This window comes from Aptenodytes patagonicus, chromosome 7 (assembly GCF_965638725.1).
Source record: "Aptenodytes patagonicus chromosome 7, bAptPat1.pri.cur, whole genome shotgun sequence".
Taxonomy (NCBI): Eukaryota; Metazoa; Chordata; class Aves; order Sphenisciformes; family Spheniscidae; genus Aptenodytes; species Aptenodytes patagonicus.
This window is the reverse complement of record NC_134955.1, coordinates 14,146,230-14,173,852: the sequence shown is the minus strand read 5'-3', so window position 1 is coordinate 14,173,852 and position 27,623 is coordinate 14,146,230. Positions and strand designations below refer to the sequence as shown.

Genomic DNA, 27,623 nt, shown 5'->3' with positions numbered 1-27,623 from the left:
GATTTAATTGCAAATAATTAAAAATTGTATCAAGGAAAGCTGGCACTTATTGACATTAGGAGAGCATGGTATAATACATCTTGAGGCTGGCTAGTATAATTGTGTTTTCCTCCTCTTAGAATCCCTACCTTGATCATATTAGGCTGACCATAGAATAAATGTGCATAAATACTTCCACCAATTCCAGTGGACTTCTGGAAATGTCTATTTATTGCCAATTATTTCCTTCCAGAACATAACTTGCATCTGAGCCACAGACTGCCCTACAATATCTTATCTCAATGTAATAATACATTTAAGTCTGTTGAAGTGTCAGCGCACAAAGTGAGTAGTAAAGGGAAAAACAAGAACTCTTCATCTAGTATTTGACAGCTAGGGCAAACAGTAGGGAAACACATAATCTCCAAGAACAGCGCTCTGTGAGGCTGCATACTTTCAGCAGAAGTTAGCACGACAATATATTTTTCTACAGACCGATTTGTTTTTAAAAGATGATTTGAAGTCAAATCTGCCATTCAGAAAAATATGCAGTATGTTTCCTTTCAAGTGTTGCTCATTTACTGTATGGCTGGCATGTTTTGTGCAACAGAATTCATTGCCATCAAGCAGTAAGAAGTTGGCAAATAGAAAAAAAAGTATCAATACCCACCATCTGCTTTTGTACCACTTCAGGTGCTGCATACCTTTGCGTATTTCATCTGTGACTCATTTCTAATTGACCGACTTACTCCAATATCCTATTACAATATGTGGTATTTTTGGAGGCTTTTCATTGTTGTAGGGTTGGTTGTTTGGTTTTTTTCCCAGCCTGCTGATATATGGACCTTTTGTGTGTAGTTTCTCTGACTGTATTTAGTCTGTTAACTCCAACTCTGTCTTATAGACCCGAGTCTCCTGTTCTCTGGGTTTATTTTTATATATATTTTTTCCCTCTGTCTTGCTCTCTCCTTTTCCATATCAATTTGCCTACCACCCTTCAGTGAACTTTTTCAGTGTTTTCTGCATTGGCTGTGTTTTTTCTGTTTCTCTTTGACTTAATTTCCTTCACTGAGTCTTGGTTTTGCTTTGACACTTCTGTATAAAGGAATGGTCTTATTGTTAACTGGGTCTGCCTGACAGTTAAATTGGAAGACATGCCGAGAGGCACAGAAGGGAATTTCTCTAGGTCTTTGAGTCAGTGTGTCTCACCACATCTCTCTCATACTACAGTACAATACAGCACTGGTTGTAAATGGGCTGTTACATTACCACCTTCCTAATGTAAGGGAAGACAGTGTAGACAAGGATCAATAAATAGCAAATGTCAGAATGAGGAAACTGCTCAGCAGTTCCTGAGGAAGAGGCAGTGCTTTTTGCAGAGTGGATTCTCAAGGGCGATGTTATGCTTAGGACTCTGTGTGAGGGAGCAGAGTCACACAGCAGGTATAGCAGCAAAAAGTCTGTGCCAAATATACAGCATGCACAATTGCTTCATTATGGCTGCTAGAGGTACAACATGTATGAGTATTATATGTATACAGAACATATCTAAACACACTAGTATTCTCTGGGAAAAGGGCCATTAGTGGTTTTGGAAGAGACTTTTAGTAAACGCAGAAAATCTGGTATTTTTTTCTAATCTCCACTGCCATTTTGTAATACCCTCTTCCCCCTAGCTCTTTTCTACTTCTTCCCTGTCTCAGGTTTCCTTCTTGCTTATCTTCCAGTCAAAGTGTGCTGACCCTGAGAGATTAACTGTGCTGTCCAGGGCCAGGTGGGGCAATACTGCAGAGTCAGTAAAAATCCCTTCCTGAAGACCTGAACCTCGATCTTTCCTGAAGAAGCTTAATAGATTCTTGAAATTCAAGAAAAGGAGACAGCTGTGAAAGGAAGAAAGGTAAACTGAGACACTGCCACATCATTCATGCAGGAATGGGAACGATGGGTGGTACTAGCAGCAAGGCAGTAACAGACTCTGACATCCTGAGTTGTCTCATGCTCTTTACTTTTTTTCCTCTCCTCAGACCTCTCACTAAATTCAGGCCTGTGACTAAGCTTGCACAATTTTTTTTTTAAGTGAATGCATCGTATCTTTTACCAGTTCAGATCACGTGCCTCATTTCACATTCTCCATAGCATGTACTGCATCTGCACATTCGCTGAAGGAATGTTGCGTTGATCTCAGTCTCTTTTTGATTTAGTCATAAATAATACATTTTGTGCGAATCTGGAATTATCCCTGCTCTCATTCAGTTTGTCTTTATAACTTGCTGCTCCTGAAGGGGGGCTGAAGGACATGGTTACAATCATATTACCAATGTTATGATCCAGACCTGAATAACTGTGTTTGGCACATGAATGAACCAGGCACGTGAACCCAGCTGACCATGCAACTGGAAGGATAGAGGGGAAAATGTGGTATCACTGCAAGGAAGGTGCAGCAGGATTTCACTTAGAAGAAGAGCATGGAACTGTCATTGATAAGGAGGTGTGAAGAAATCCCAAGGAGTCAAAGTAGCAATTCCTGAGTTGGACATTAGAGAGAAGAGCAGCCAGATATATCTACCTACAGTAATTTAGGAGAGAGTAGATGTTGTCTGAAAAGGGTCTGAGAGGCCAAAAAAGAAGATGGGTTTATGCAAAGCAAAATGAAGAAGAAGAAGGTAGATTTCATATAGTCATCTCCCTGTATGAAAATCTGCACAGGCTCAGAGAATTTTGTACCCATGTAATTTTTATACAGTATTTACTACAGAGATGTAAACTGTTTGATTTATTTTCCCTTGTTTTTAATTCTTATCCCAAAACTACGTAAGAAATGTTGCTTTACCTTATCTTCTGCCATGCAAGAAAAGTCTCTTTGAAGAATTTAATTTTTTAAAGTGGAAGTCTTATTTTAACACATCCTTTGTGTTTTCTTTACAGTGCTCTTTGAAGGTACAAGTATATGTTTTGCTTAGTAATTAATTGGTGCTTACTTACCATTTTATGTCTAGAAGGGAAATTTTAAAAGCTTATCTTCCTGTCTGGCTGCCAGGAAATATATTTTGAAAACAATAGTTCCTCCCACTTTTTTTACAGAAAAATAACAAAAAAACCTGCTTTGATTTGTACTTGTTGATGAGGAGACTCTGCTCAAACCACTGATGAAGTTAATGAGGAAAATGCGCTCATGGTCTGCCAGATGCAGCTGATACAGTTCTCACAGAAGAACTGTTAGTAATTCAGCATTGGATTCTCTCCCTCTGAATGAAAAGTGTTGCGCTGAGGGCTGCAGCACAGCAGGGCCTGTCTGGCTTGATGCAGGTGCCCTCCCCTCTGAGGTGGTGGGACCTCGCTTGCTTTGTGCCAGACCCTTCAGGTGTTGCCTTTCACAGGGGCTGGCAAATGCGCAGTCAGATAGGACCATCTGGAGTGCCTGGGGGGCCTCTGCAAGCGGGTGCAGGAGGGCCCCGCCAAGGGTAGGCGTGAAGTGCTGGTGGGAAGGTGTGCTGGAGGTGGGCGCTGGGCTGCACAGGGGCTGCACAATGAGCCTATGGAGATCCCCAGCCTGTAGGCAGGGAGTGCCCAAGTGCCCAACATGGGGAGCTACCTCTTCACCAGGCACAAAGAAACTGCCCTGGCATTCTCCAGTGGTGCCCTGGCATTCTCCAGTGGAAGCTGGGAGCTGCCCAGCAAGCATCTGTTAAACTCTGGCAGCCAAATCACCGAGAACCTGGTAACAGTGAAGTAAAACATTTTATAAGAATATGCTAAAACATAACAAAAAGAAAGTCTCTTTAAGCTGGACCAGGTTATTGAACAGTGTCTCACATTTAGCTTCTGTTGAACTATTTGGTTGCAGCTTCAGTCATCCATTGAGGTGAAGTGAAAAAATGGTGTGGTGAAATTGATAACATTAATAGCTCTTGCAAACAGAAATTCTCAGCCAGCTGTTTAAGCTAATTTAGTGTATCTGCATATTTGAAATTATTACCAGTTGCATTAGATTGTAATTCAGGGAAACACTGAGTAAGCAATGCACTCTCACCCTCTCCTTGTACTGGCAAATATGAAGGACTCAGAAAGCTCTTGGCACATGATACCCAGAATAAAATTTGTATGCGCTGTAGATGGATGTTTCAGTGAAGATCAACTGATCAATTCCTAGCTTATCCAGCCACTTTCTATACAGCTGTAGGCAAACTAAATAATCTAGCTCTTGCCTCAATTTATCATCTCTAATGTGAATGCGGCATTTTATTGCATTACAAAGATGATGTAAAGCAGTCATATTACGAATAGTGTCATATATTGGCCAGAAGTGCAGATGATTGCAGTAAGTCAAGCTAATAAGTTGCATAAATTCTGAAGAAAAATTAGATGTTTCCATTGCAAACTCAAATACATTTAACCCATTGTATTGGAAAGAGAGCAGCAAAACAGTAATTTAGATACTTATTCCTGCTCCTTTTGCAAAGTTTTACTAGCTAGACCATTTTAAAGCAAGCAAATGAAAACAATAACTCGATACTATTTAATCTTAAATATCATCTGAAGACTTTGAAGACGGTAGAATGTTTTTTAGTTATAAAAATTCTCAGCTATTCTAAAGCTAGTTTCCTGTTTTTCTAGCTGCTTTGACTCCAAACAAAACCACTCAAATCTTTTTTCCTTGTACAGTGAACTCAACCTCATTTTAATTTGATTGCAACTCTGTGCTAAAGTGTAATGGAACGTTAATTCTTTCAAAACCTGTGGCTCATTTTTTTTTTCTAAATAAACTGACTTCTTTGAGTAATCATGTTTGATGGAAGAAGAAATCTAGAGGGTATAAAATGAGAAGGTCATTATCATGATGTTCCAAATGAACACCTATGGCAAAGCATTTCTGGTTCTACTTACAAGTTCTGCTGGGAGCATTTCAATTTTCTGGCTCATTGTCAGGTGAAGTTAATGGCTTTTAAGGGCAGATAAGTCATGTCTGAGTTTGAAACATCCGTGGGTTGGCAACATCTCTGAGATTAGACAGGATTTTATTTGGTTTTTTGTTTAGCTCCCTAACAGCTAAGCATGAACTTTTAAAACTATATCCTCAGCTGGGGTAGACAGTTTTAGATCTATAATTTCAATGGAATTTTTTTGATTTACATTAACTGGAGGTAATGCCTATGCATGCTTTTACAGAACAGTTAGGAAGGATGTACTTAGCTTCAGATTAACCCTGAGGTTTTGCAGTATTAAGTACAGTTGCCTATGCACCATGCTGCAAAGCAAAGACTATTTAACATGAAGAAACAGTTTGGGTTTACCCGTTCAGCAGGCTAAGACATGCTACCGTTTGCTAACAGCTCACAAGAATTTCAGCATGGCTCTCCCAGTCTGAGTTGGAAGAGCCTGGTTTTGTCCTGAAAGGACAGCTCGGGGTCCTCTGGACTGGCCGTGAGAACAAAGGGAGATGCAGTATGTTCCCCTCTTGCTGGTTGAGTGCAAAATGATGCATCTTAGCTCAGAGGAACAAAATGAGTAACAGGCACAAACTGAAATACAGGAAATTCCATTTAGACATAAGACAACACCTTTTGACTGTGAGGCTGGTCAAACGGCAGCACGGGCTGCCCAGCGAAGTTGCAGAGTCTCCATTCTTGGAGATAATCAAAACTTGCCTGAACATAGCTCTGAGAAATCTGCTGTAGTTGTCGTGGCTCTAAGCAGAGAAGTTGGACACGATGATCTCCAGAAATGCCTTCCATTGCCATCCATCCTGTGATTCCATGAAAAAAAAAAAGAGGAGCCAGAACCAAAAACTACCCTTGATTTTTAGAAGGGAAAACCAAACAAAAAGTGACTTATAATTTTCATGGGCAGTAAACTGGCATTCGGTTTGCTATGAATTTAGACTGGTCTTATAAGAGAGGGACATGTACTTTGGGCAGGGGAGTCTTTCTGAAAATATATATTTTTGACTTGGTATTCTAACTGCCTTGAGTGACATGTAGATAGTGTTAATGGTTCAGAAAAGTTCAAAAAGCATCAGTACAAGAGATGAGAGCAAAATTACTGTGTAAAATTTGGTTTAATAATAACCTTCAAAGGGAAAAGAAACCTTTAAAAGCAAAACCTATGTGAAATAGTATGCTGAAATGGGATAGGATTATCCAATTTTGTATTTAAGCACTATCATAGGAAAATTCATCCTTCATGAACAATCATTTCATTAGGTATCAGGATGTAGGAATGATGTTAGAGGGCAGTAAAAAGGGGAGTATGAAGGGAATATATAGCAGAATCCACTTCTAGAGGTCCCACTGGATTTAGATGAGTGTTCAATGGGACAGCAATTCCAGAGATGACAGGAGCTCTACTTATGATTATAGTGGTTTCTTACTCAAGTTTCAGTGACTTTATATACAGCAGTCACGTAGGTTAGTCTGTCTCTGTGCAAGAGACTTTGTTTTCACCTTAGTAACAGGGTTTATTACTTACAGTGGAGAATCAGAGCATTGGATATACCCAGTGCAAGATTTTGAGCGAGACACTAAGTGTTGTTACAGGATCTGCTATCAGACTGAACTAAAAACTTACACAGCAGGTGTTGAAAGCAGGCCACCAGTGGCAAACACCAGGACAGTGGTGTACAAGGTTTGATTTCTAGTGCTGGCAAAGTGAGCTTAACAACATTCACTCCTCAAAAGTTAATATTTTCTCATACTTACTTATTTTATAGGAATATGTAGATGTAGGTGTCAGCTCGATATTAATTGTAAAAAAACTGGTATTAGACAGGATCTCAGTGGAGCTAGACAAGTTCAAACCGAAGTGACTGAAGTGAAAAATCACTCTGGGTGGAAAGGGAACTCTATTTTGTTATTGCAGAATAGATTTTATTTCAGTGTTTTACCGATCGGTATTTATGCTTCACAGCCTCACAATAAAGAAACAGAAATGTACTTATTGGAATGAGAGTAGATGAAATACAGTAAGGAAAAGTGAGCTTTCATGGAGAGATGGAGAGCATCAACCATGTAAAGGCTGCAATAAATCTTTCCTATACCAATTTGTCTCCTTCCCAGTGTTTCATTTCCAAATTGTTCACCTTTACCACAAAATTTTCTTGTTCTAGTTGAAATTGGGATATCAAAAATAATGCCTTTTTTTCTTATTAGGGAAACAAGATTTAACCTGGGTTTCTTTCTGTTTAAGGCACAAGGACAGTGAACTTGGCATAAGGCTCATCCAAAGCCCACGACAATGAGCAGAATTATCTCTATCACGTCTTTGGTATTACTGAAGTGTTTATGGCTAAAATTACCATTCAGGGCTTTGATTTTACTCGCTTTTTGTGAGCATTTTCTTCTTTTTGATTTGTGAAACTTTTAACGCCCTTTTAAAATCCCTGGATTTTATTCTGAATTTGTTTCAACACATTCCAGAACTCACTGCTTGAGAAGAAATCCACTGAACTTGCTGAATTTCAGCTCATTATACAAAACCTCAGCTTTTGCATCTGGTCCTGGTTAGCTGCACAGTTTGATTTTCAAACAAACAAACAAACAAACAAAATATCCTAGATACGCTCACAACTGATCTGAGCTTTGTACAGAAAAGTTCATGAACTTTGTAAGGAATTCTAGGTTTGTAATGAATGCAGATAAGTTTTATTTGGCATGGCTTTACTTCAAATATGATAGCTTGATTTTAGATATATTGGAATGGAAAAATCTAAACACAACCACTTCTGTAGTTATGCCAGCACAAACACATCCCTATTCCTTGTCATTTGGAGCTTAAAATTAGAAATGTCCAAGCCAATAAAGGAAACCCCAGAATCCTTACACGTTTATGCCAAATCTGTCCTGTTTGTGCTATTATAAGATTTAAAATGCCGGATAGAAGTGTTTTCTGCACTCTGCTTGAGCTGATCCACAGACAACAAACTGTCAGCTTTTGCCCTTTTAAAAGACCTAAAAAGTAAAGATCAAATTAGTCTCTTGGATATCTTATGAATGGATTAGGACCTGTGAGTTAGGATGTGTGTTATACCACAGCATAAAAGCAGGATGGGTCCGCAAATAAGAATATCTATGGTGTTCATTACTATACTTTTCCTTTCTCTAAAATCAACCTTCTTTCAGGTCAGCTAAAACGGCAAATGAGACAGGAGTTTAATTCAATATGTATCCCGAGCCTACTATAGCAGCTATGAGGTGTAGGAAACCTTTGAAGCCACACAACATGCAGACCTTTCTATCTGTAGCACAAAAAGCTCTGAACAGTGCTGTGCTCGCTAGCGCAGAAGCAACAGTGGCTCTAGAAAGAGGAACAATAGGAATATAGATAGATAAAAATCCCTCTAAAAAAGATACCCTGTGCACTTTTTCAAATCAGTATATGTATTTACTACTTTTTTTTTTTCCATGGGCTAAATTATATGAACTTAATTCCCCCATCATGGCAAAATTAGACTTTTTAAAGTTACTAATCTGTATATTTAGGAAAGACCTTACATCAGTTTCTTATTTTACTGCTTCCTTAGGTTCTCCCAACTCCCTTTCAACAGTCCTCCTGCTTTGATGTCTTGCTCTCTACCCAGATTGCCAGAAGGCTTTCAGTTGCAAATGCAGGTGTTTTCAACCGTTAGATATAGTTGTGTTGTATTATTCATCATCTCAATCAAAAAATGTATTAGTAGGACACTTACTTTACATAGAGGACAAAACAGGAATAATTGGAAAGATAGCACACTGTACATAGAGGAAGATGGCACTCAGTGAGACACGTTTGGCAGTGGAGGAGCTAAGTTTGCATCTATGTTGCTGCTTTCCATCTGTTTCACATATCCACCACTGAACTTTTAAAGCACTGTTTTTCTAACAGGCTACCTCGCCCATCAGGTGGGTATCTGAAACTAATTAAGCATGGCTTTTGAGAAGCACAATTCTCTTTACAGATAGCACCTAGAAATCATCATTGCATTTAAGTGTTGTTTGTTACATGCTGGTATTTCTTCCTAGTTTTTGTTGCAGTAGTACTTGGGGAAACCGGCACCTGCAAAAGCCAGGTCTTCCCTGAGCTGCTGAAAATTATTAGAAATGTCAGTGAACGGATCTGTACCTCAAGGGCAATCTTGAGGCTTGTTACACAGCAAAATGAACACCTTGGTCATCCTCCTGGCAAGCATTTCTCTTTAACTCTTGCCCTGTCATTCAGAATTAGCTCTGTGTGCCATATAGACAAAGCAGAGTGACATCCATAGGAGCCTGGAGAGTCGGGACCTTGCTCGGAGTTAGAGACGTGCAGTAGCCCTGCTCTTAACGCTGCCGGCTGCAGAGGGCTGGTGTTCACCTTTCTGCTCAGCTCACCCACTTCAGAAATGGGGGCAGAGCATTGCCAGTGAGAAAGAACTGAAGCTGGAGAGTGAGGCAGTATAAAAGCAAGTGACCCAAGATGGTAAGGGGATAAGGGAGAATCAGGGTGGGGGAGGATGAGGAAGAGGTTGGGGGCATAAGTAAACCCTACAAAAGCGGGTAAAATATCGGAGAATTGTTTTTCCCTTCTCCCCGTACAATTTTCCTGATCTTTCTTCTCCTCTGTGTCAGCTCTCCCTAGATGGATATTATGCTCTGTGCACCCCCATCTTCCAGGACACCCTGACAGTCTCCCATTTTGAACATCTAGTAACCCTGTGTGCTTTGTATTTGTTAACACAAACATGGTCTTGGGCTGTTTAAATGACAGTAAAGCACTTTCATATCACTCAAAGGTTCAGAGGGATCTTTTTGATGTGTGTGCATTAGCTCATCTATCAGACTTTACACTTACAGCTTTTTGAAAATAGATATTCTAATCATCAGTCTTGAGAGCCTTTGACTCTGAAGAAATACACAAAACTATTCTAGTTTTCGTCTTTTCTTTCTTCTTTTCTACAGAAGCCTCAGTAAATGAGCATGCTTAAAAAGCATGTAGCTTAGTACCAGGAGATGGGATCTCTCTCTCCTGCAGCCACCTCCTCACACTAATAACTGCCAGGTGGTGGTGAAGCCTGTTGTTTTACAGTTCCAGATTGTGCCCGACTGGAACGGAAGTCTGTCAAGTCCAGCACCTGATGCTGGTCAAGAAACCAGCAAATTATCTTATCCACATGGATGTGAGATAATTCTTCCTTAAAGGTAGGTCTCATTTTGACTTCTGGAAAATGTTTCAAATTCCCGTTTCTGGTTTTAAAACAAAACAGCCTCTCAAAAGTTCATGACAGTGAACAATACGGTAACACTTCTGTTATCTGTTAAGCGTGCCATCTTCTGTTGGCTCTTCCTGGCTTCCTGGCCCCAGCCATGTTCTTTGGTAGTGACCTCTACCATAGAGTTATGTTGTGTGAAAAAGTATCTCCTTCAATCTGTTTTTAATTTGCTAAATTATAATACTGTCTCCTTGGGTTTTATGCTATAAAACCAGGAGAACGAAAGTTCTTTTTCTACTGTTCTGCTCTACTATTTCTAGACACTTACTTTTAAACTCCCTGTCTCTATTTTCTCAGGTGAACATTTTTTTTCACTCTCTGCTCAGATGTGCACCTTTCCACAGTCTTCATCATTCACCCTTCCCTCTAATTCTGCAATACCTTGCAATGGGATAACCTGTACTGTGCCCTTCTTCCGCACGAGTGCACACCATCAAGCAGAAGACCAACGTTGCAATTTGGGGATGGCTTAGCAGGTCAGAGGTTCACATCTTTGTCACTTAGGTGCCCTTCTCCATCTTAGCCTTTCCAGGGTACAGCGGGTGCCACACTTAACTCTTTGAAGGTTTATTCCACAATGCCTGTTCTGTGCAAAAAGATGACTTCAGCTAACTCGTAACAGTCTTTTCTTTAAACCTCTCCTCCATACACGGTACAGCTGGTTATCTACATCAAGACTTCTGAGGTATTAGGGGCCAGACTGCCAGTATTCAAAGCAAATAGAGATTGTATTTTTTCATTGATCCCTTCCACTAATTCCTTCTTTCTTCAGATCATGTTTTTTCCATGAAGTCAGGAACTGTTTCTGTAAGCATAGTCTGACTAAGGGGAGGAGGAGGGATTTACATGGTCAATAGTGTAAATGGGCTTAACCTCTGCTGTGGCTGTAGAGCTGCAGCAGAGCTGGTCTTGCTGGGATGAGTGGATGGTGGCCTGTAACACGCTTGTGTAGCAAAAGCCGAGCTCCTCAGGGAGCCGTGACTCTGCTCTGCTCCCAGCCAGCCTTAGCCTTCTGCCATGGTTTTCCCAGGAGAGCTGCCGGTGCTCGTGGCTGCTCCAGGGCCGGCAGCGGTGGGCTGCAGCCACCATGTCCCAGCAGCTCTGTGTCACCATAAAGTGCCAGTCCAATGTCGGCAAATATAAAACATGAATTTTCCCTTAAGGGCCGCGTTAAGCTTTTACTAACAGACCCTAGGCTGTGGCTCCTCAGCCATTTTGGGTCGAGTTGCTGAAATTTATAGATTTTGCCGGTAGGGCTGGACTGAGAAGAGCTTAAGCACGGGCTGAGCTCTCCTCGCACCTCTCCCCCGCCTCAGTCGGCTGCGAGGGCTGCCCGGCCGTTACCCGCCTCAGGGCCCGATCGTTACCGGCCGCGACGGCGGCCGTTACTCGCCTCAGGGCCCGGCCGTTGCCCGCCGCGCGGGCGGCGCGAGGCACGCCGAGCCGTGCCGTGCCTAGCCCACGCCGGCCGCGGCGCCCCGCACATGCCCAGTGGCGGCGCGGCTGACGGGGCAGGGGCGGGCCCGGAGCGGAGGGCGGCTCGGCCCGGCGCGGCCCGCCTCGCCCGGGCGATGCCTCAGCGCGGCCGCGGCGGCAGCAGCAGCAGGGTGGGCGGGTAGCGGCAGCGGGGACGCGGCCCTGCTGGCCCTTCCTCCGCCCTCCCTCCCTCCCTCCTCTCCCCCCCCCCCCTCCCCCTCCCCTCCCCGCTCCGGTGCCCGACTCAGCCGCCGCTCCGGGCAGGGAGGAAGGGCTGGGAGCCGCCTCCCGCTGCCCCCGGCCGCCCCCCTCCCCATGCAGCCCGGCCCGCCGCTGGGAGCCCTCCCCAGGGGCATGTTTCTACGGCCGCTGCCGGGATAACCGGCGCGCCGTCCGCCCCCGCCCCGGTCGGAGGATGCTGCCCGCGCCGTGGCGGGTTCCGACTCGGGCAGCAGCGGCCGCGTCCCCCTCCTCGGCTCCGGGCAGCATCGCCGGGGAGAGATGACTTCAAGGCACCAAGCGGACTGGATCCCTTACAGGTAGGGGGGACCCCCGCCGGGGGCAGCGGATAGAGCGGTGTGGGAGGCGGCCGGAGGGACCGGGGCTGTTCCTGGTCTGGAGCCGCTGCCCCTCGGCGGGCTCGGGGGGTCGCCGCCGGAAGCCGTGTCTCGGAGACGGGGCCGGGGCAGCCGGACCCTGCCCGGAGCGCGGCGAGGAGGCGGCGGGTCCCGTGCCTGCCGGCTGGCGGGCGCTCTCGGAGGGGGGGCCCCGGTCCCGCCTCCCAACTTTGGTCCGGTCCCGCTCCGCGAAGTTCAGGGACTGGTCTCTGGGGAGAGCTGTCAGGCCCGCGGCGGGCGGAGAGCGGCAGCGCTGCCGGGAGAGCCGCGCTCGCTCCGTAGCGGGAGAGCTTTCCTCCTTGCCTCCGCCACAGGGCCCCCCCGGCGGGCCGGGCGGCAGCAGGCGGAGCGCCGCGCCGTCGGTGGCGGCCGTCGCCCCGTGCCCGGGGAACCCCGGCCCCGCCGGGCGCTGGCGGGCGCTCGCTGCCCCTTCCGCTGGGTGCCAGCGAGAGCGCGGCGAGGGGCGGCAGGCCGGACAGCGCGCGGGCGCGGCCGCCGCTTCCTTGCGGTGCGGCCGCGGCCGGTGGTGCCGCCATGGCGAGGAGCGGCATCGCCATGGCAGCGCCCGGCGGACCGCTGCCATTGGCTCCGCCGTTGCTATAAGCTACGGGAGCCGCCGCGCGGCGGCTGCTGCCCGAGAGCCCCGTGCGTCAGCGGGCAGCGGCGGGGGCTCCGCGCTGCGGGAGCCGGCCCCGGCCCCGGCCCCGGGGATGTGCGGAGCCCCGCTCGCCCTGCGGCGGGGGCCGCTCTGCCCTCCTTCGCCTTGCAGTGCTGGGGTCGGCTCGGCGGTGCCCTTCCCGTGCCTGCCCCGAGCGCCCGGTTTTGGAGCGGGAGCGTTTGCAGCTGGAATAGGAGAACAGTTTGTTTCTCACTTGCCGGTACGAGGAGAGAGCGAGCCAAAGACGATTTAGCTCCGGGCGGGATGGGCTGTGCTGTGGAATAATAATAGAGCCATTTCCGAATCTGCTGTTCGGAGTGATGTTAACGTTATGGGTTTTTTTAGTTTTCATTAAAGTCTCTTTTTCAAACTGAATTATTGCAGAAAGAAATCACGGGTGTTTCAAAAGCGTGTTCTGGATAAGACAGGAATGCATGTTTGTTTCATTCATTTGGTTGTAAATAAAACAAGGTAGATACAGTAATGTAAACTTTTTTTTTTGGTAGAGAATAATGAAATGAAAAATATTTACAGAGTGCATTTTAAAACAAAGACAGCTGTGTAAGCACGTCAGTTGTAGTTTGTCCCATTCTAAATGACAGTATTTGTAGCGACCATATGCCACAATGACTGCAACATAAACACAAATAAATCACTCCTTAATACAGAGATAAAATTAAAAAGATGGATGCACAAGTGGAAGTCTGCTGTTTTAATCTGTGCGCGTGATAGTTCTAATCAATAGAAGAATCAAAAAGAAGGAAAACTGATTACAGTGAACCCAAGATTATCGCCACTCCCTCCCCAATAGCTCTTTCAGACCATGTGTTTTGAAAAGACATAAGGGATTGGCAATAAGGCTTCAAAAATGGCTAGCGGATGCATTCGGGTGCAATTTGAAGCCATGTAATGAAGGCAAAAATACCAGAAGAACAGCTGTGCGTGGCTCTTCCCAGCAGCAGAGTAACTGTTTCTCCGTTCTCTCACTGTACACCAGGCTCTGCAGAGGCCATCGCCAAAAGTTTGCTGAGGGGTTTTGTAGCAGTGGCCTTGAAGAGGGAAATAAAATCTCTTCTGTTTCTGCTCAGTGCAGTTCAGAGAAGCAAAGGGAGACAAAGCGGTAGATCTTCAGAGAAACACAGGTCTGATGATACTCATGTCTTTTCTAATATAATATTACTCTTGAATGTTAACCATAGGTTTATGGCCAGAAACTGCCGAAACCAAAAGGCAAACAAACCATGCTTCTGCTCTGAAGTGTCTTTGTTTAGGCTTCTTGCATAGAGTTCTTTCAAGAAGTTGACTTATTTTTCACTCTACAGAGCTAATTCCTGAGTTAGAGGTATATCATTGCAAATCTCATTGAACTTGCTCGTTTAAGGCATCCTCCAGGATCCCCTAAACGTACTTACCCAGGAAACAAGAGTTTCTGAAAGCATATGTGACTGAGATTACACATGAAAGCGCTTTATTAGAAAATTAGGTCGAAGTACCGTTTTGTAGGAGTCAAATACATAGGAGAAGGAGAGGCCTGATGTGCACCCCTTGGAATAGCTCATCTTTTCTCCGGGAGCAAAATGCTCCACGCTTACTTGCTCCATTGCTTCAGATTCCTCTTTACTGTAGCGAGTTCAACGGTTGCTGACTCTCAAAGCTTGGAGGCCTGTTCTCCACCTTCTTTATATGGCTTGGGTGGCATGTGACAGCCAACAATGTCGCTGCTGCTAGCATGGGGGACAGAGCACAGGCTGTTGGGCATGCTGAAGTCTGTAAAGACGTATGGGACATAGCCTGAGCTTCGCCGATGTACAGTGTGCTAGAAAATGCTGCAAGCCCTTCTCTGAGCTTGGCAAAGCTGTTTCAACTTTGGCACGGACTTTAAAATGGTAGCATGACTCCTAAACCTACATTGTTCCTCCTAGCAATCGAACATACATTCAGCTATATACCTGAATTAATTCAAGCAGAGAAGTGTTTTTTTCTTTAGTAAAATGTCATATTTTTCCTCACAAGTGAAATGAGCCAGGGGGAATCAGTTCTGAATGTGTCGTGCACAACTCGTCAAGCAATCCACCTGCATGTCCAAAACTCACAACAGATTATACTTCCACATTTAAGATGCTGAGAACATTTTGGGTGAGTTAACAAAAAATAGTAGGCAATTCTTTCAGTGTCAGTGTTAGCTTTTTCATGCTGAGGTGGATAAAAGATTCATATTATTTGCGAGTACACAATTTTGGCATTTTGCCCTTAATGTCTTTTCTTCTCTTATGTATTCTGCTTTTGAAACACTGATAGTCATAGGATGAAGAGATTCGAGTTCACTAATATTATGAAATACAATTGAGAAATTATTTTTAAAAAGTAAATATTTTCATGAAACTATTTTTTAGATAGAAATTCAAGCATACGATTAAGCACTTACTCATATGAAGCTACATACCAGATACAACGAGCTAGGAATTCTTTTTTAAATTGAACCCATTTTTAACAACCTTTCTGTCCTTTATTATAAAGGATCAAAATAGTTTAGACTCAAGTAAAAAATCAGTTGCAGTTCATGTAGCCGCTCTCAGCCCCAAAGGTGGTTCCTGATGGCAGTTAAGAGTAAGATGTAGCTTCTTTAGGAATTATGTTCTCAAGCACAGTAGTGTATCCTTTTGGTATCCTTTAGCAGTTTCCAGTAGAAAATACAAAGCAGAAGTATCTGTGAATCATTACAGACTCACAGGAGTTCAGGTTTTTTGTTCAAAAATATGTTTGTTTCATATCTTTTTCCTGAACTCATTTTTAATTTATAGAATTTCTGAAATTAACATATTCATTTTTATTTTATGCTGGTGTGTCTTGAGTAAGTGAGCACATTCCTCATACTACATAACTATAGTTAAATGAAACTGTTGCTAGCTAAGATACAAGTATCAATACACTCAGTCACAGTAAGGTCCCAGTCCCTATTATTATAATTTGTTCTTATATTTTCACTTGCTTCTTTAACAATAAATCTTAATACTATAACTTAAAAAGCAGCATTTACAAAACCATCTAACCTGTTTAATGGGAAATATATAAACATTGTCAGCTGAAAAGCGCAGTCCACATAGGAATAAATTTGCCCCAAGTCCCCAGAGTTCTCTGTAAAGGGTCTCTGTAATTCTGCTGAGACTTGGTTTGTGTGGATAAACCTGCCGTAGGCCAAGGGGAACCCATGAATTGTGCCGCAGGGGGTCTGGCACTTTGCACGGAGGGCGCTGTCTAAAGCAGAATACGCAGCGTGCATTTGCAGTGGCATAATACGTCGATATTTACATGATGATGGTAATAATATACATTATTTTATTTGTCACATTTTTTATTATAGTCAATTTTTTGTAGCTTTTATGAATTTGTTCTGAAGTTTTAAGGCTGTGCTTAGATATTGCAGCTTTAAACAGTCACTAGTTATTTATTTGCAAAGTGAAGGATTACAGTTGGATGACAATTGTGGAGCACAGCTGTGTTGTAAATTCATGAATCATGGCAATTATAGCAGATGAGAAGGCTTCTGAAAGTGTGATGTATAAACAAGTCCTGGAGCAGGAACAGGCTTGAAGACCAAGGGTGTCCCACACATTTGTCTATGCATTTATTTGAGGTATTGGGATGTTATCTAACTTTAAGCCTTGACATTCTAAAGGCAGCAGTGCAGGTAGAGTACTCACCCGGCTGCAAGGTGCAGTTTGCGACCGAGTGCATCGCAATGCAGGCAGACTTGCTCTCAGCTGCCTGCTGTGGGGAATGGCATTGATAATTTATGAGCGCGCTGCTTTTTCTAAAGAAAAGGGTACAAAGACTGTGTGTCTCCTCTGTTCTAAATTAGGCTGTCTTGTCTCGGGTTATTGTGATGTACAAAATTAGCCTAGTCGTGTGCTTTTAAAATGTTTAAGTTAGAGCTCTCACTTAATAGGGGTCTGTGCTCTTATATAGCGTGTTACCTCTGTACTGCATAGAGACTCCAGCTGAGATCAAAGTCCTGTTCTGCCCAGCATCAGTGTTAGGGAGCTGTACATCGTCAGAGGCAATTGCTACCCTGAAGCTGATAGCCTAAATCAACCAGGCAGAAAAGAGAGGCGAGGAAAATAAAGTATCACTTCAGTTTTACCAGCGAGGGAAATAGAGACCTGTGGAAGTTGCAGGGAATTGGCTTAAATGGAAATAGGACAAGGCTCAAGGGAGATCAGCAGCAGAGCTGGGAGTGAAACCTAGTTGTCCTGTGCTTTGCGGTGTGCCAAAGGTGGATTTAAGTAAGGGGCTGAAGGGGCTTTGCCACCTTTTGCAGGGTGCGCTTTGGGCCGTGTGACAGATAAGCGGTTGCACCGTCCTACAGTATTGTGACACTCGACCAGCTTTGCAGTATCAACATCCAGACTGAGACTAAAACTCATTTCATAATAGGCCAATGGGTTTCTGGTAGCAACAATCATTTGCAGGTTTCTGGCAGTGACAATTATTTACAAGCCACCTGTGCCAGATTTGGATCACAGCCGGAAAGTGGATATGAAATGTTATGTCTCCTCTTGCAGTTCCCTGAGTCGGATGGTTTTGACTCTTACGCCTGAGAGTTTTTGGACCTTCCTTAAAGAAGTATCCATTTAGACATGCAAGCAGCAGCTTTTCTGGAAGGTGGTACTTTTTATTAGTAACTAAAAATTGCCATTCTAGAGAGCTGGATTCTTTTCACACTTCCTCCTCATTCCTCTTCCCCTCATACTAATGACTTATTTTCTAATTCATGCTTTTCTGTTCTTTCTTTTTATGAACAGATTTCTTTTTGCCATTTGTCCCTACATCTTGCTTTCCTTGCCTCTTTTTTTTTTGCTTCTCTCTTTCCCACTTTGAGATTATTCATGAAAATAGGATTCTGTCTTGCCAGCTATATGGTACCCTTCTCTGTAAATGTTTGCTCTTTAATTTGTATTTTATTGTTTGTAACTTTTGAATAAATCCATCCCAACTTCTCATTGTATTACTTAAGTAGTTAGTACTGTTTGCAATTTTTTTAAGCTGAAATTATTTTTTTTTCAGATTATTGAGAATTAATTTCAGTATTTGCAGCAGATTATTCAAAGATTATTGCTTTAAGCATGGATGTTAAAATCAGTGTTTATTTTCTATCTCACTTATTGCTGAAACTCTTGTTACTGCAGTATATGAAGGCCAGTAACTGGGATTAGGAGATGCTCTTCTCGATGATAGTCTATGTCATGCAAAGGGGTGCTGGTGGGGAACTGAAGAACTTTTCTCTCGTGGTTTTGCAACCTCTTTTATCATGGCGTAGTGGTGGGATGATACCAGCAAGTTCTGAGGACTCTCAGCTGAGAATATAACACCTCTCTGGGCTGTGTTATCGTTTGTATAATGCTAATAGTATGCAGGTATACAGCAAGACAGTCTTCAGTCTGAAGAATTTTCAGTTTAGAAGATAGGTACAAAAGGGTATAAAATACAAGTGAAAAGATCAGGGTGACTGTTGGCATACTTCTTGTTGCTTTCATTTTTGTTACAGACTTATGATCATCAGCTTCTTTTGACTATCCTGTTCTTAAGAAAATAGGAAGGAAGGGGGTCGTGACTTAACTAGATAAGGAAATGTGCTCCCAGAGAAGGGTGTATAGGGCGTGCAAAAGTAACTATGGGAGAAGGTAGAAAGATTGGAGTAATTATTTTGGAACAGGATGAGTACATGCGATAAAAGATGAAACCTTTTTTTTTGCTGACAGCTGTTTTACACCCGCTTGTTTTATCTAATACTTCATAGTAATGTAGCTTTTCTTACTTTATACATGTTCAGTAACCGTGGATGTATTGCAGATCATCTACTGAATAATTTTAGTTTATGTCTACATTGTGTAGCTTTGTGACATTTAGGAAGGTCTTTAAATGCTTAGTTTGCTCTGTAATTAAATTATTCACTAGATGTATTTGTATTTTCTTCTGTTACATTAATAAGAAGGTGAAATATATCTTTATTTTCCCTTTCAGTGATTACAGCAGAAGTAGCTTTCATACTTTTGGATTGCTAATAAGTTGGGAGATTTATCTATTATTTATCCTTAAAGGGAAAAAGTGACCCAATTTAAAACACTTCCTTTGGGGAAATGCAGTAGGGCCTTATACAGGAGAGGATAGCAACTGCTTCTGCCAGTACAAGAGCTTTGCAGATCTTGGATGCTGATTCTGCGCAGCCAGACTACTATCTTTACACCTGGAGGTAGGGATGCTGTAGAGTTTAGCACCACCCTCTGCCTTACATGTATTGTGCGGTTGCTTGTAGGAAGCAGTCACAAAGTGCCACAAGAGCCTTTCTATTGACTTAAAAAGGAAGTGGATTGGTTCCATGACCTTCTCTGAGCTCATGTTTTAGCTGAGCAAATAATGGCAAGCGGTCTATAATACATTAATATGAATGTGCAAGCGCTCTTTGTTTGTGAGTGACATGCTTATCTTGCTCTCTGACAACACAAGTGCCTGAGTCATTCTTTCATGAAGTTGAGTTTTAACTTGAGTTCTCAGATGTTTCCCAAAATTAAGTCTTGAATTGCAGATTTCAGTGGAAACCTCATGGTTCCTGTTGAGATGCATGTTAACACAAATCTGTGAATATCATAATTTGTCATTAATATAACTCATTTGACACAGGTAATGAAACCACAGCATGAAGTTTTTAATGGTGATTTTAATTGTAATCACAGTTCTAACTACCTGCAGGTGAGAAATGACAAGATGAAGAAATTCCTTGATTAACTTCAGATTATGACTAAGTTGGATATTGTATCTGCAAGTGAAATACAGATATGTCAGTATTTGATCCATGTTTAGGGAAGAGATCAAAACAGGTCTGTCTTTAAATTTGGTATCAGTTTGAAAGCAAAATGAGGAAAGTTAAAGGCTAGGTATTTCCATTAATGGTACCTATGCCACAGCAAGAAGCATAAGGAAAATTGGTTTCTATTTTTTCCAGAGCAGGTTGTTGCTAACTGATACTACTGCAGCAGCATTTTCACTTGTCTGCAGTAACAAAAAAAAAATACATTGCATCATGTTGCAATTCTCACTTCTAAAAATTTGAGGAAATTATTGGATGTATTGTAGAAATTAAAGAATAGATAACTTTTCTGGACAATGACTTAGACTAACCACTCAGGTCAGGTTGAGTGGCAGCTGAAAGACTTAAGATACTTATTGTACCTTGGAATGCATCCCACTATTTTTGGCAGATATGAATCCCAAGACTCAGGCCAGAAGTGTGAATTTCCATTAAACAATCTTTTGCAGACCTAGGGATTGTATGAACTCTTATATGCCTACCTAAAACTTTAGGTTAGTTATATGGGTATATAATGCATCTTTTGGGACACTGCTTCTGTAGAGCAACGTTAAATAACATTGAAGATGTCTCTACACACCAGTAAGTCAGACCTTGATAATTGATTCTTCCAGGTTACTGAATTTTAAATCACTTCACTGGCTGCTGCTGCAGATTTAAAAAGTGAAGTACAAGGTTTTAGAGAAAGTTTTTGTGTTTGCCCTAGAATAACACTAGCTTTGTTTTATTGCCTGTCCTTAAGGCAGAGCTCAGGTGCCTCTGCATACTGCAAATCGTTAAATCTATGTAATGATGGAGACAGAGAACCCTGTAGCTTTGCTTGGTGTCGAATTGGTTAAATTCTTTCCTTCTGTATTTGATCTCTGTGGTATATCCATGCTGCATACTGCAGTGCAGTATAGAGACACTTGGGTGAGCTGCATATGAGCTAACACAGATATTGAAAGTCATACAACAACATCAAAAATGCAGAAGTGATTTACTCCTTTGAGGAGCAATGCAGTTGAGTCTGTGAGAAGCTAGGGACTACCATAGTTAAATTGTTTCCAGTATATGTGTTAGCTTGTTTACAGCTAGCTGGGTATCTATCATAGCACAGTTCACAATATGGATGTAACTTTTAATTTAAAATTCATTATCTGGTCTAAACTAAGAATGTTAATTTTTGGCTGTTTAAGAGCACTAGCCACCTATGAGCAACCTAATCTAGGCTCTGGCTTTTCAGAATACTAGGATAATTCTTCTTGGATATGCCAGATATATTAATTATGGAATACTATATTAATACCCAGAGAAACTGGGCCATCATATCAGTGCAAAAAGACCATGACATTGCTAGAAGTTTGAGGCATCCTGGAAGATGCCTTTTAAATGTTAGCTATTTCAAATAATGATATAGTGTACTGCCAGTATTCTGGCAGTATTGATGCAGCTTGAAAAATTGTTAATTACTTCCTTGGGGCTTGAATATCACCCAGATTTTAAAGATCAAGAAAAACAGCACAGGAGAAATTTAAATGAAATGAAAGGTTCTCCCTCCCTCCCTTCCTTCCCTTTTTCCTTCCCTTTTTCCTTCCCTTTTTCCTTCCCTTTTTCCTTCCCTTTTTCCTTCCCTTTTTCCTTCCCTTTTTCCTTCCCTTTTTCCTTCCCTTTTTCCTTCCCTTTTTCCTTCCCTTTTTCCTTCCCTTTTTCCTTCCCTTTTTCCTTCCCTTTTTCCTTCCCTTTTTCCTTCCCTTTTTCCTTCCCTTTTTCCTTCCCTTTTTCCTTCCCTTTTTCCTTCCCTTTTTCCTTCCCTTTTTCCTTCCCTTTTTCCTTCCCTTTTTCCTTCCCGTTTTGATTCTCAAGCACCTTCTGTTATTTATTAATTTAATACTATATGCTTGAGGCTTTGCAAGATAGAGGTTGTTCTGAGTAGTATTGGAAGGAAAAAAAGTTTTCCAATCCTGTGCACCCTGTGTCAGAATGATTTCCAGATTATTCTATTGGAAAAAATGTGAAATTACATTTGCATAGCCTGGAAAGTGGGATATGCAAGTTCAAGTGTTCAAGTCTCTGTCCTGTCTGTTTCATTCCTTAGGAAGGTATTTCTAATACCTCAGATGAGTGCCTGGACTTTCAGGTTATTTGTTGGTGTGGGCTGGGCCTGTTCCCCCCACAGTCCAAAATTTTCTCCTAAAACTCTGGAGGTCATTGAGTTTACAAGATTTCTATTTGATAAATTGGCATTCTCTTACAAAGACTTCTGGCAAAAGAATCCAGTGAACTCTAGTCTTGGAAGGAAAGTTGTTTGGGCTTAGAATACTAATTTTACTTACAATAAATTATAATTTCTGAAAGCCATCATTTCATTGAAGTGGTACCAAATAATATAAGCCATTAGAAAAATTGAAGGAGATAGTAAGGCAACTAGGAGCTCATTGGAAATGACTATCCAGTTGCTGGACTTTCAGTTTATTGATTGTTGCATTCCATTAAAATATAAAGATTTTGAAACAGAAGATTTAAGAACACGTGCAGAACAGCTGTATTTTAGCACTAGGCTGGTATAGGCCTTTCAAAGGATGGAATGTAATACTACTTGGGGAGCCTTGAAGAGTCTATGTCTGGATTTTCAAGAGTGCTCAGGGTCACTCTGATTCTCTGCTCATGTTATTTCCTAATCATGAGCCTCTTTGAAAATCTGAAGTTTCTGTTGAAAATACTTAATGTGGTGGAGAGAGAAAGGAGGAGAATGACTATTGTGCTGCCTAGTAAAAATGACAAACAGCATATAACACGTTGCAGTTTTTATGTGTTCTTTGGCAAGAACACCTCATTCGCATCTGAAAAAGCTTATTCTGAAGAAAAACATAAGATACATTAGAGGCATAGAAGTTTTCGCTGCATTGAATGATGAATTGTAAATACGCCCAACTGACATTGCAAGGAGTCCTCAAAGTAACTCTCTGTGCATTGGGATGAAAATTCAGCCCAAAGGGTTTTAGTTTACAGCCAGCTCTGCCATATTGCATTTACTATGGACTTGGATTAACAATGCTAAACATGACTGCATATTACAATAAATAGTAAATAGAAAGATGGTGTTCTGTATGGTTTTGCTTTTCACTTTGCACTTGATGACTTCTATCTTGTTGCTAATTTTTCATCAAAATGGCTATGATACTGTTTCTGTATTTTTTATTTTCACTCCATTAGAATAGGTCTATAACTAACAATGATTGAGTCACTATTAATAATTCCCTAAGTTAATTACTTTGTGAAATGAAAGACATTTGTTTTCTTTTTACATCACAAAATGCCTACCTCTGTATTCTAACGATACTCAATACTTAAGGAAACTTATTCAGCTTGTTTCTGTGGTTCTTTCCCTTTTCGTGTGAGTCCTCTGTATCTGGAAATTTGATCTGTAGTGCTCTGCCCAGCGCGCTGCCAAATGGCTGATGCTGGCTTTGGGGAGAATAGTGTATGTGCTGCTGGGAGAGTACCTGGACATAATATGGGTTGAGTTAAATTTGTCAGTAAGTCAATGTATTGACTTACAATTTTCCTTATTATCCTTATAATCTTCCAGCTCTTCTTCAATTAAATCTTTTAATAATCATAAAGCAGATAAATATTTGAGCAGGATTTCAGGTCTGTGCTCCCATCCAGCAGATGATGACTTTTGTCATCAAAAGTCTTTCTAAAGTAGATTTCAGACTCAAGTAGAGGTCCTTCTGTCAGCATGTGGGAGCAGGGGAGAGCAGATGTGTTCCCTGGGGAGCAGCGTGGTTTACAAGCACACATCGCTTCAGCGATGTGGGCGAGCAGTCTCCGATCACCACTGTGGTCACCGTTGTGAGGCTGGCAGTCCAGAGGAGCACCAGTTTGCCGCATAAAGATAAGAGCATGTGCACTGGTAGCAGTACAATGCTACTCCAGAATGTTAAACACTTTTGAAGGGTCATGTAGAGGAAGCTGTTGCTGTCTTATGCATTTCTAGCTTGCTTGTGCCAGCCAGCTTGCTTTCCATAATTCTTGGGCTGAACTCCTCCTCATTGTCCTGGTTTTGGCTGGGATAGAGTTAATTTTCTTCCTAGCAGCTAGTATGGGGCTATGTTTTGGATTTGTGCCGAAAACAGTGTTGATAACAGAGATGTGTTCGTTATTGCTGAGCAGTGCTTACACAGAGTCAAGGCCTTTTCTGCCTCTCATACCACCCCACCAGCGAGTAGGCTGGGGGTGCACAAGAAGTTGGGAGGGGACCGCTGACCCCAACTGACCAAAGGGATATTCCATACCACATGACGTCATGCTCAGAATATAGATCTGGGCGAAGAAGAAGGAAGGGGGGAACGTTCGGAGTGATGGCGTTTGTCTTCCCAAGTAACCATTACGCGTGATGGAGTCCTGCTTTCTTGGAGATGGCTGAACACCTGCCTGCTGATGGGAAGTAGTCAATGAATTCCTTGTTTGGCTTTGCTTGCGTGTGCGGCTTTTGCTTTACCCATTAAACTGTCTTTATCTCAACCCACGAGTTTTCTCACTTTTACCCTTCCAATTCTCTTCTCCCCATCCCGCTGTGGGGGGAGCGAGCAAGTGGCTGTGAGGTGCTTAGTTGCCAGCTGGGGTTAAACCATGATACTCATCCTGTTCCAGTTTTGGCTAGGTCCTGAAAGAGCAAGAAAATGGAGCCCTCCAAATCTGACAGAATGATGCTGAATGACATTCAGTGGATGATCCTGCAAGCTGAAATGGCTCACCTTGTAACCTTGTATCCTACAATAAACACAAACTGATGGGTTGTGCGTTGAAATATTAGAGCTATGAAAAATCAAGTGATCACATGCTACATCAATTAGACTTTTTGTGCAGTGGGCAATTAGTGTTCCATAAAGAAACCAGGAGATACAGTCATATGTATTTCCCTGAGAGGAGTAGAAAAACATCTGCTGGTGTATAAGTGTTGATTAGACCCAAAGGGGGATCTTATTTTCACTCTTTTTTTTTAATGGTCCAATAGCCAAAATGATACTTTCTGCCTTACCCAAATGCATTTGGAAGGAGCTTCCCACAGTGCCAGAAGTGGTTTAATTACATCTGATATGGTTAAAAGTGGTCTCCAGCTTTGTCTGATACAGATTCCTCTATTTGAGAGTATGTGTGCTCGCTTATTATTCCTACTGTTGTCTCCTTTTCCTGGCATGCACCTGGTGATTTATGGTGTGGCCGTGGCTCGAGAGCTCAGTGTGACAGGTCCCTCAGTGGTCTGGATGCACCTCGGTGTGGTGCCATAGTGCACTGCCCGTCTTGTCTCACCCTCACGTGCTGCACTTTGTGTGAAGCTCTGGGAGCTGTTGCAAAGGCAGATGCATATTGCCCCTGTGTTACAGATGTGGACACTGCACATACAGCAGAAATGTGGCTTTTCCAGGATAAAAACTCAGTAGCGAGATCAGGGAAGGAATTACATTTGCTTTATCTTCCACTTCCACCCTCTTGCCTCTAAAACAAATTATCTTTTTAATTTCTTTTGTATTTCTGTTTGTTTATAAGAAATCCAAATTAAGATAAGAACTATGCATATATAGACAAGAAAAAAGGAACCCAGTAAACTTTCTTCACAATGTGTTGGGGTTGGAAGGGATCTTCTGCATATACCTGTAAGAAGTGGTCCTAGGATCAATACAGCTTTTGAAGCCAGAATTCCTATAGCTGTTGTTCAGAATGTTTCCCTATGTGGATTCTCATTAATAATATTATTGAGCTAAGCCTAAAACCTTCCTCTCCACAGAGAGGCTATTTAAGGTCTTTGTCTCTACCCAGCCACCACCTTCATCATGAAATCTATTGGACTTAGAAAGATTTACCCCTCTTTAATTTTAGTTGAAATTAATCAACCGAAGAAAAAAATTACAGACATTATGAATGCATAAATCTTTCTTCCTTAAGAAACCAGGCAAAACACCCTCATTATATGGATACTGAATTGTCAGTGAAGGAATTTGAAGTTTGAGTGCTCTGGTCAAATTTTATTACAGAATCCCTGTGGAAATGAGAATTCTTCCTGAAATTTCCAGAGATACATTTGTTCACTGCTTTCTGTCCTGTACTCTTATGCAAAATGTAGCGTTAACATACACGTCACGTGAGACAGAGAACTTAAACACTTCTCTGACAAAGACCTAAACATTTTGAATTTAATTTTACTTGCATGGTATGATTTGCTTCCTGTTCTAGAAAATCAGCAACCAGTCTGATAATCACATATTTCTATTCACATTTTACCCACATTTTAATTGAAAATGCTTCATAGGAGGGAACTAGCAGGCTTGGAAGTGTGTCCACTGACAAGGCTGTATGTGGTGCTTTAGTCTCCAGTGGAGATTGCTTTTGCTATAATTGTTGCTAATAGGCATTCTAGCAGGTGAACTGGAATAATTAAAATGGCAACTTCAGCCACATATTAAAAAATATGAAAAGGATGGTGAAAAGCCCTTTCCTGTAATGGTTTGCTACTGATGTCACAGCACCTGAACAGCTCCTTGTTCAATAAAAACCCTTTACATCTTACTCTTTCAGCCTTCCCTTTACAACAAGTTCAACACAAACTTAAGACACCCTCCTGCCAAATAGATTTGTATGTTTTACTGTGCTTTTTTTTTCCACAAAAAGTGCTGATAAACTTTTCTGTACTGTTTGTAAACACAATCTTTCTTTAGCAGTTACTCTGATCTACTTTAGCTGCGATCTGTTTAGTTACACAAAACCAAAGATGGTTTATCTCTAGACTTTTAAAATGACACACTGGAGCAAATTAGATTATGCTTGTTTTCTTTGTTGAAAAATGGAAAGCACAAAATCCAAGATCTGTACTATCTTGAATTACCTCAGGACCTGTTTCTGTCATGCTTAAACAAATCTGCTACAAGAAGTGAGGCTCTCATTAGTGATATCTCTCTAAACCTGTGCCGGTTTTGAAATTAGAAATGGAAGTGGTTTTATACAGACTTTTTTTTAATTTTATTTTTGAAACGTTTGGGATGGAAAACAATTTGCACTTTTTCTGAACACATGGAAAGTGACATTTACAAAAATCTAGATTCTGGTTATTCTTTCTATCTTGAAGCTATTTTTGTCAAGTTTTAAACACATAGGAAGCAGTACTTCTCACAATATAATTGAGTATTGAAGATTTGTTTAAGCTCCACAGGTTGAATTCACAGGTTGAAATTCAGTGTAGGACTATCATTCATCTTTCCCTTAAAAAACAAAGAAGGGAATAAAAAACCCCAAACCCAGTGATACCCAATCTTCTGTACGTCTGAATTATGTTTTAAAAAGGAGAGTTTGTCTATTCTATGCAGTAAGTAAAGAGTCAGTAGATTTTTCCTATGTTATTTCTGGCCAATAAACTTATCTCTGTCTTTTAGTGCGTTCATAATATGCCTGAATCTTAGAGAAAAGAGAAGAAAAAGACAAGGGAAAAAAATTTTGTCTAATTGGTAAATGAGCTGCAGTGTTCTCAGTATCTGTATTTAGCATGAAAACAGCCATTAGAATTGCAGATTTTGCTATCCATTTTGTTTCTAGGAACTGACAAATGTACAATTTGCAATCCTATATAATTATATTCTGATTCTAGAGAACTGTAATTTCTACCAATATCTAGAAATACATCATTTGAGCGTAAATTTTCAGTACACTCTGGGGATTAATGGCACAACCTTAATGAGAATTACACTGCTTAATTCCTTGGATATCATGCTGGTATTGTATCCTTTATCTATTTTGAGACGTCAAATTATACTGCAAATCTGCAGTAGTACA

General features: G+C 41.8%; 1 protein-coding gene across 8 annotated transcripts in view; it reads left to right on the top strand.

Moving 5' to 3' along the window:
* TUB (TUB bipartite transcription factor) overlaps nt 1-27,623 on the top strand; it is a 165,830-nt gene that overhangs the window by 76,525 nt on the left and 61,682 nt on the right. Inside the window, exon 1 of one of the 8 annotated variants that reach the window (XM_076344049.1) lies at nt 11,940-12,213. The exons of the other annotated variants lie outside the window; for them this stretch is intronic. Coding sequence (XP_076200164.1) covers nt 12,176-12,213 — 38 coding nt within the window. The 5' untranslated portion in view covers nt 11,940-12,175. Of the gene's footprint in view, nt 1-11,939; nt 12,214-27,623 lie in introns of those variants that run through there. 8 annotated transcript variants of the gene reach the window in all.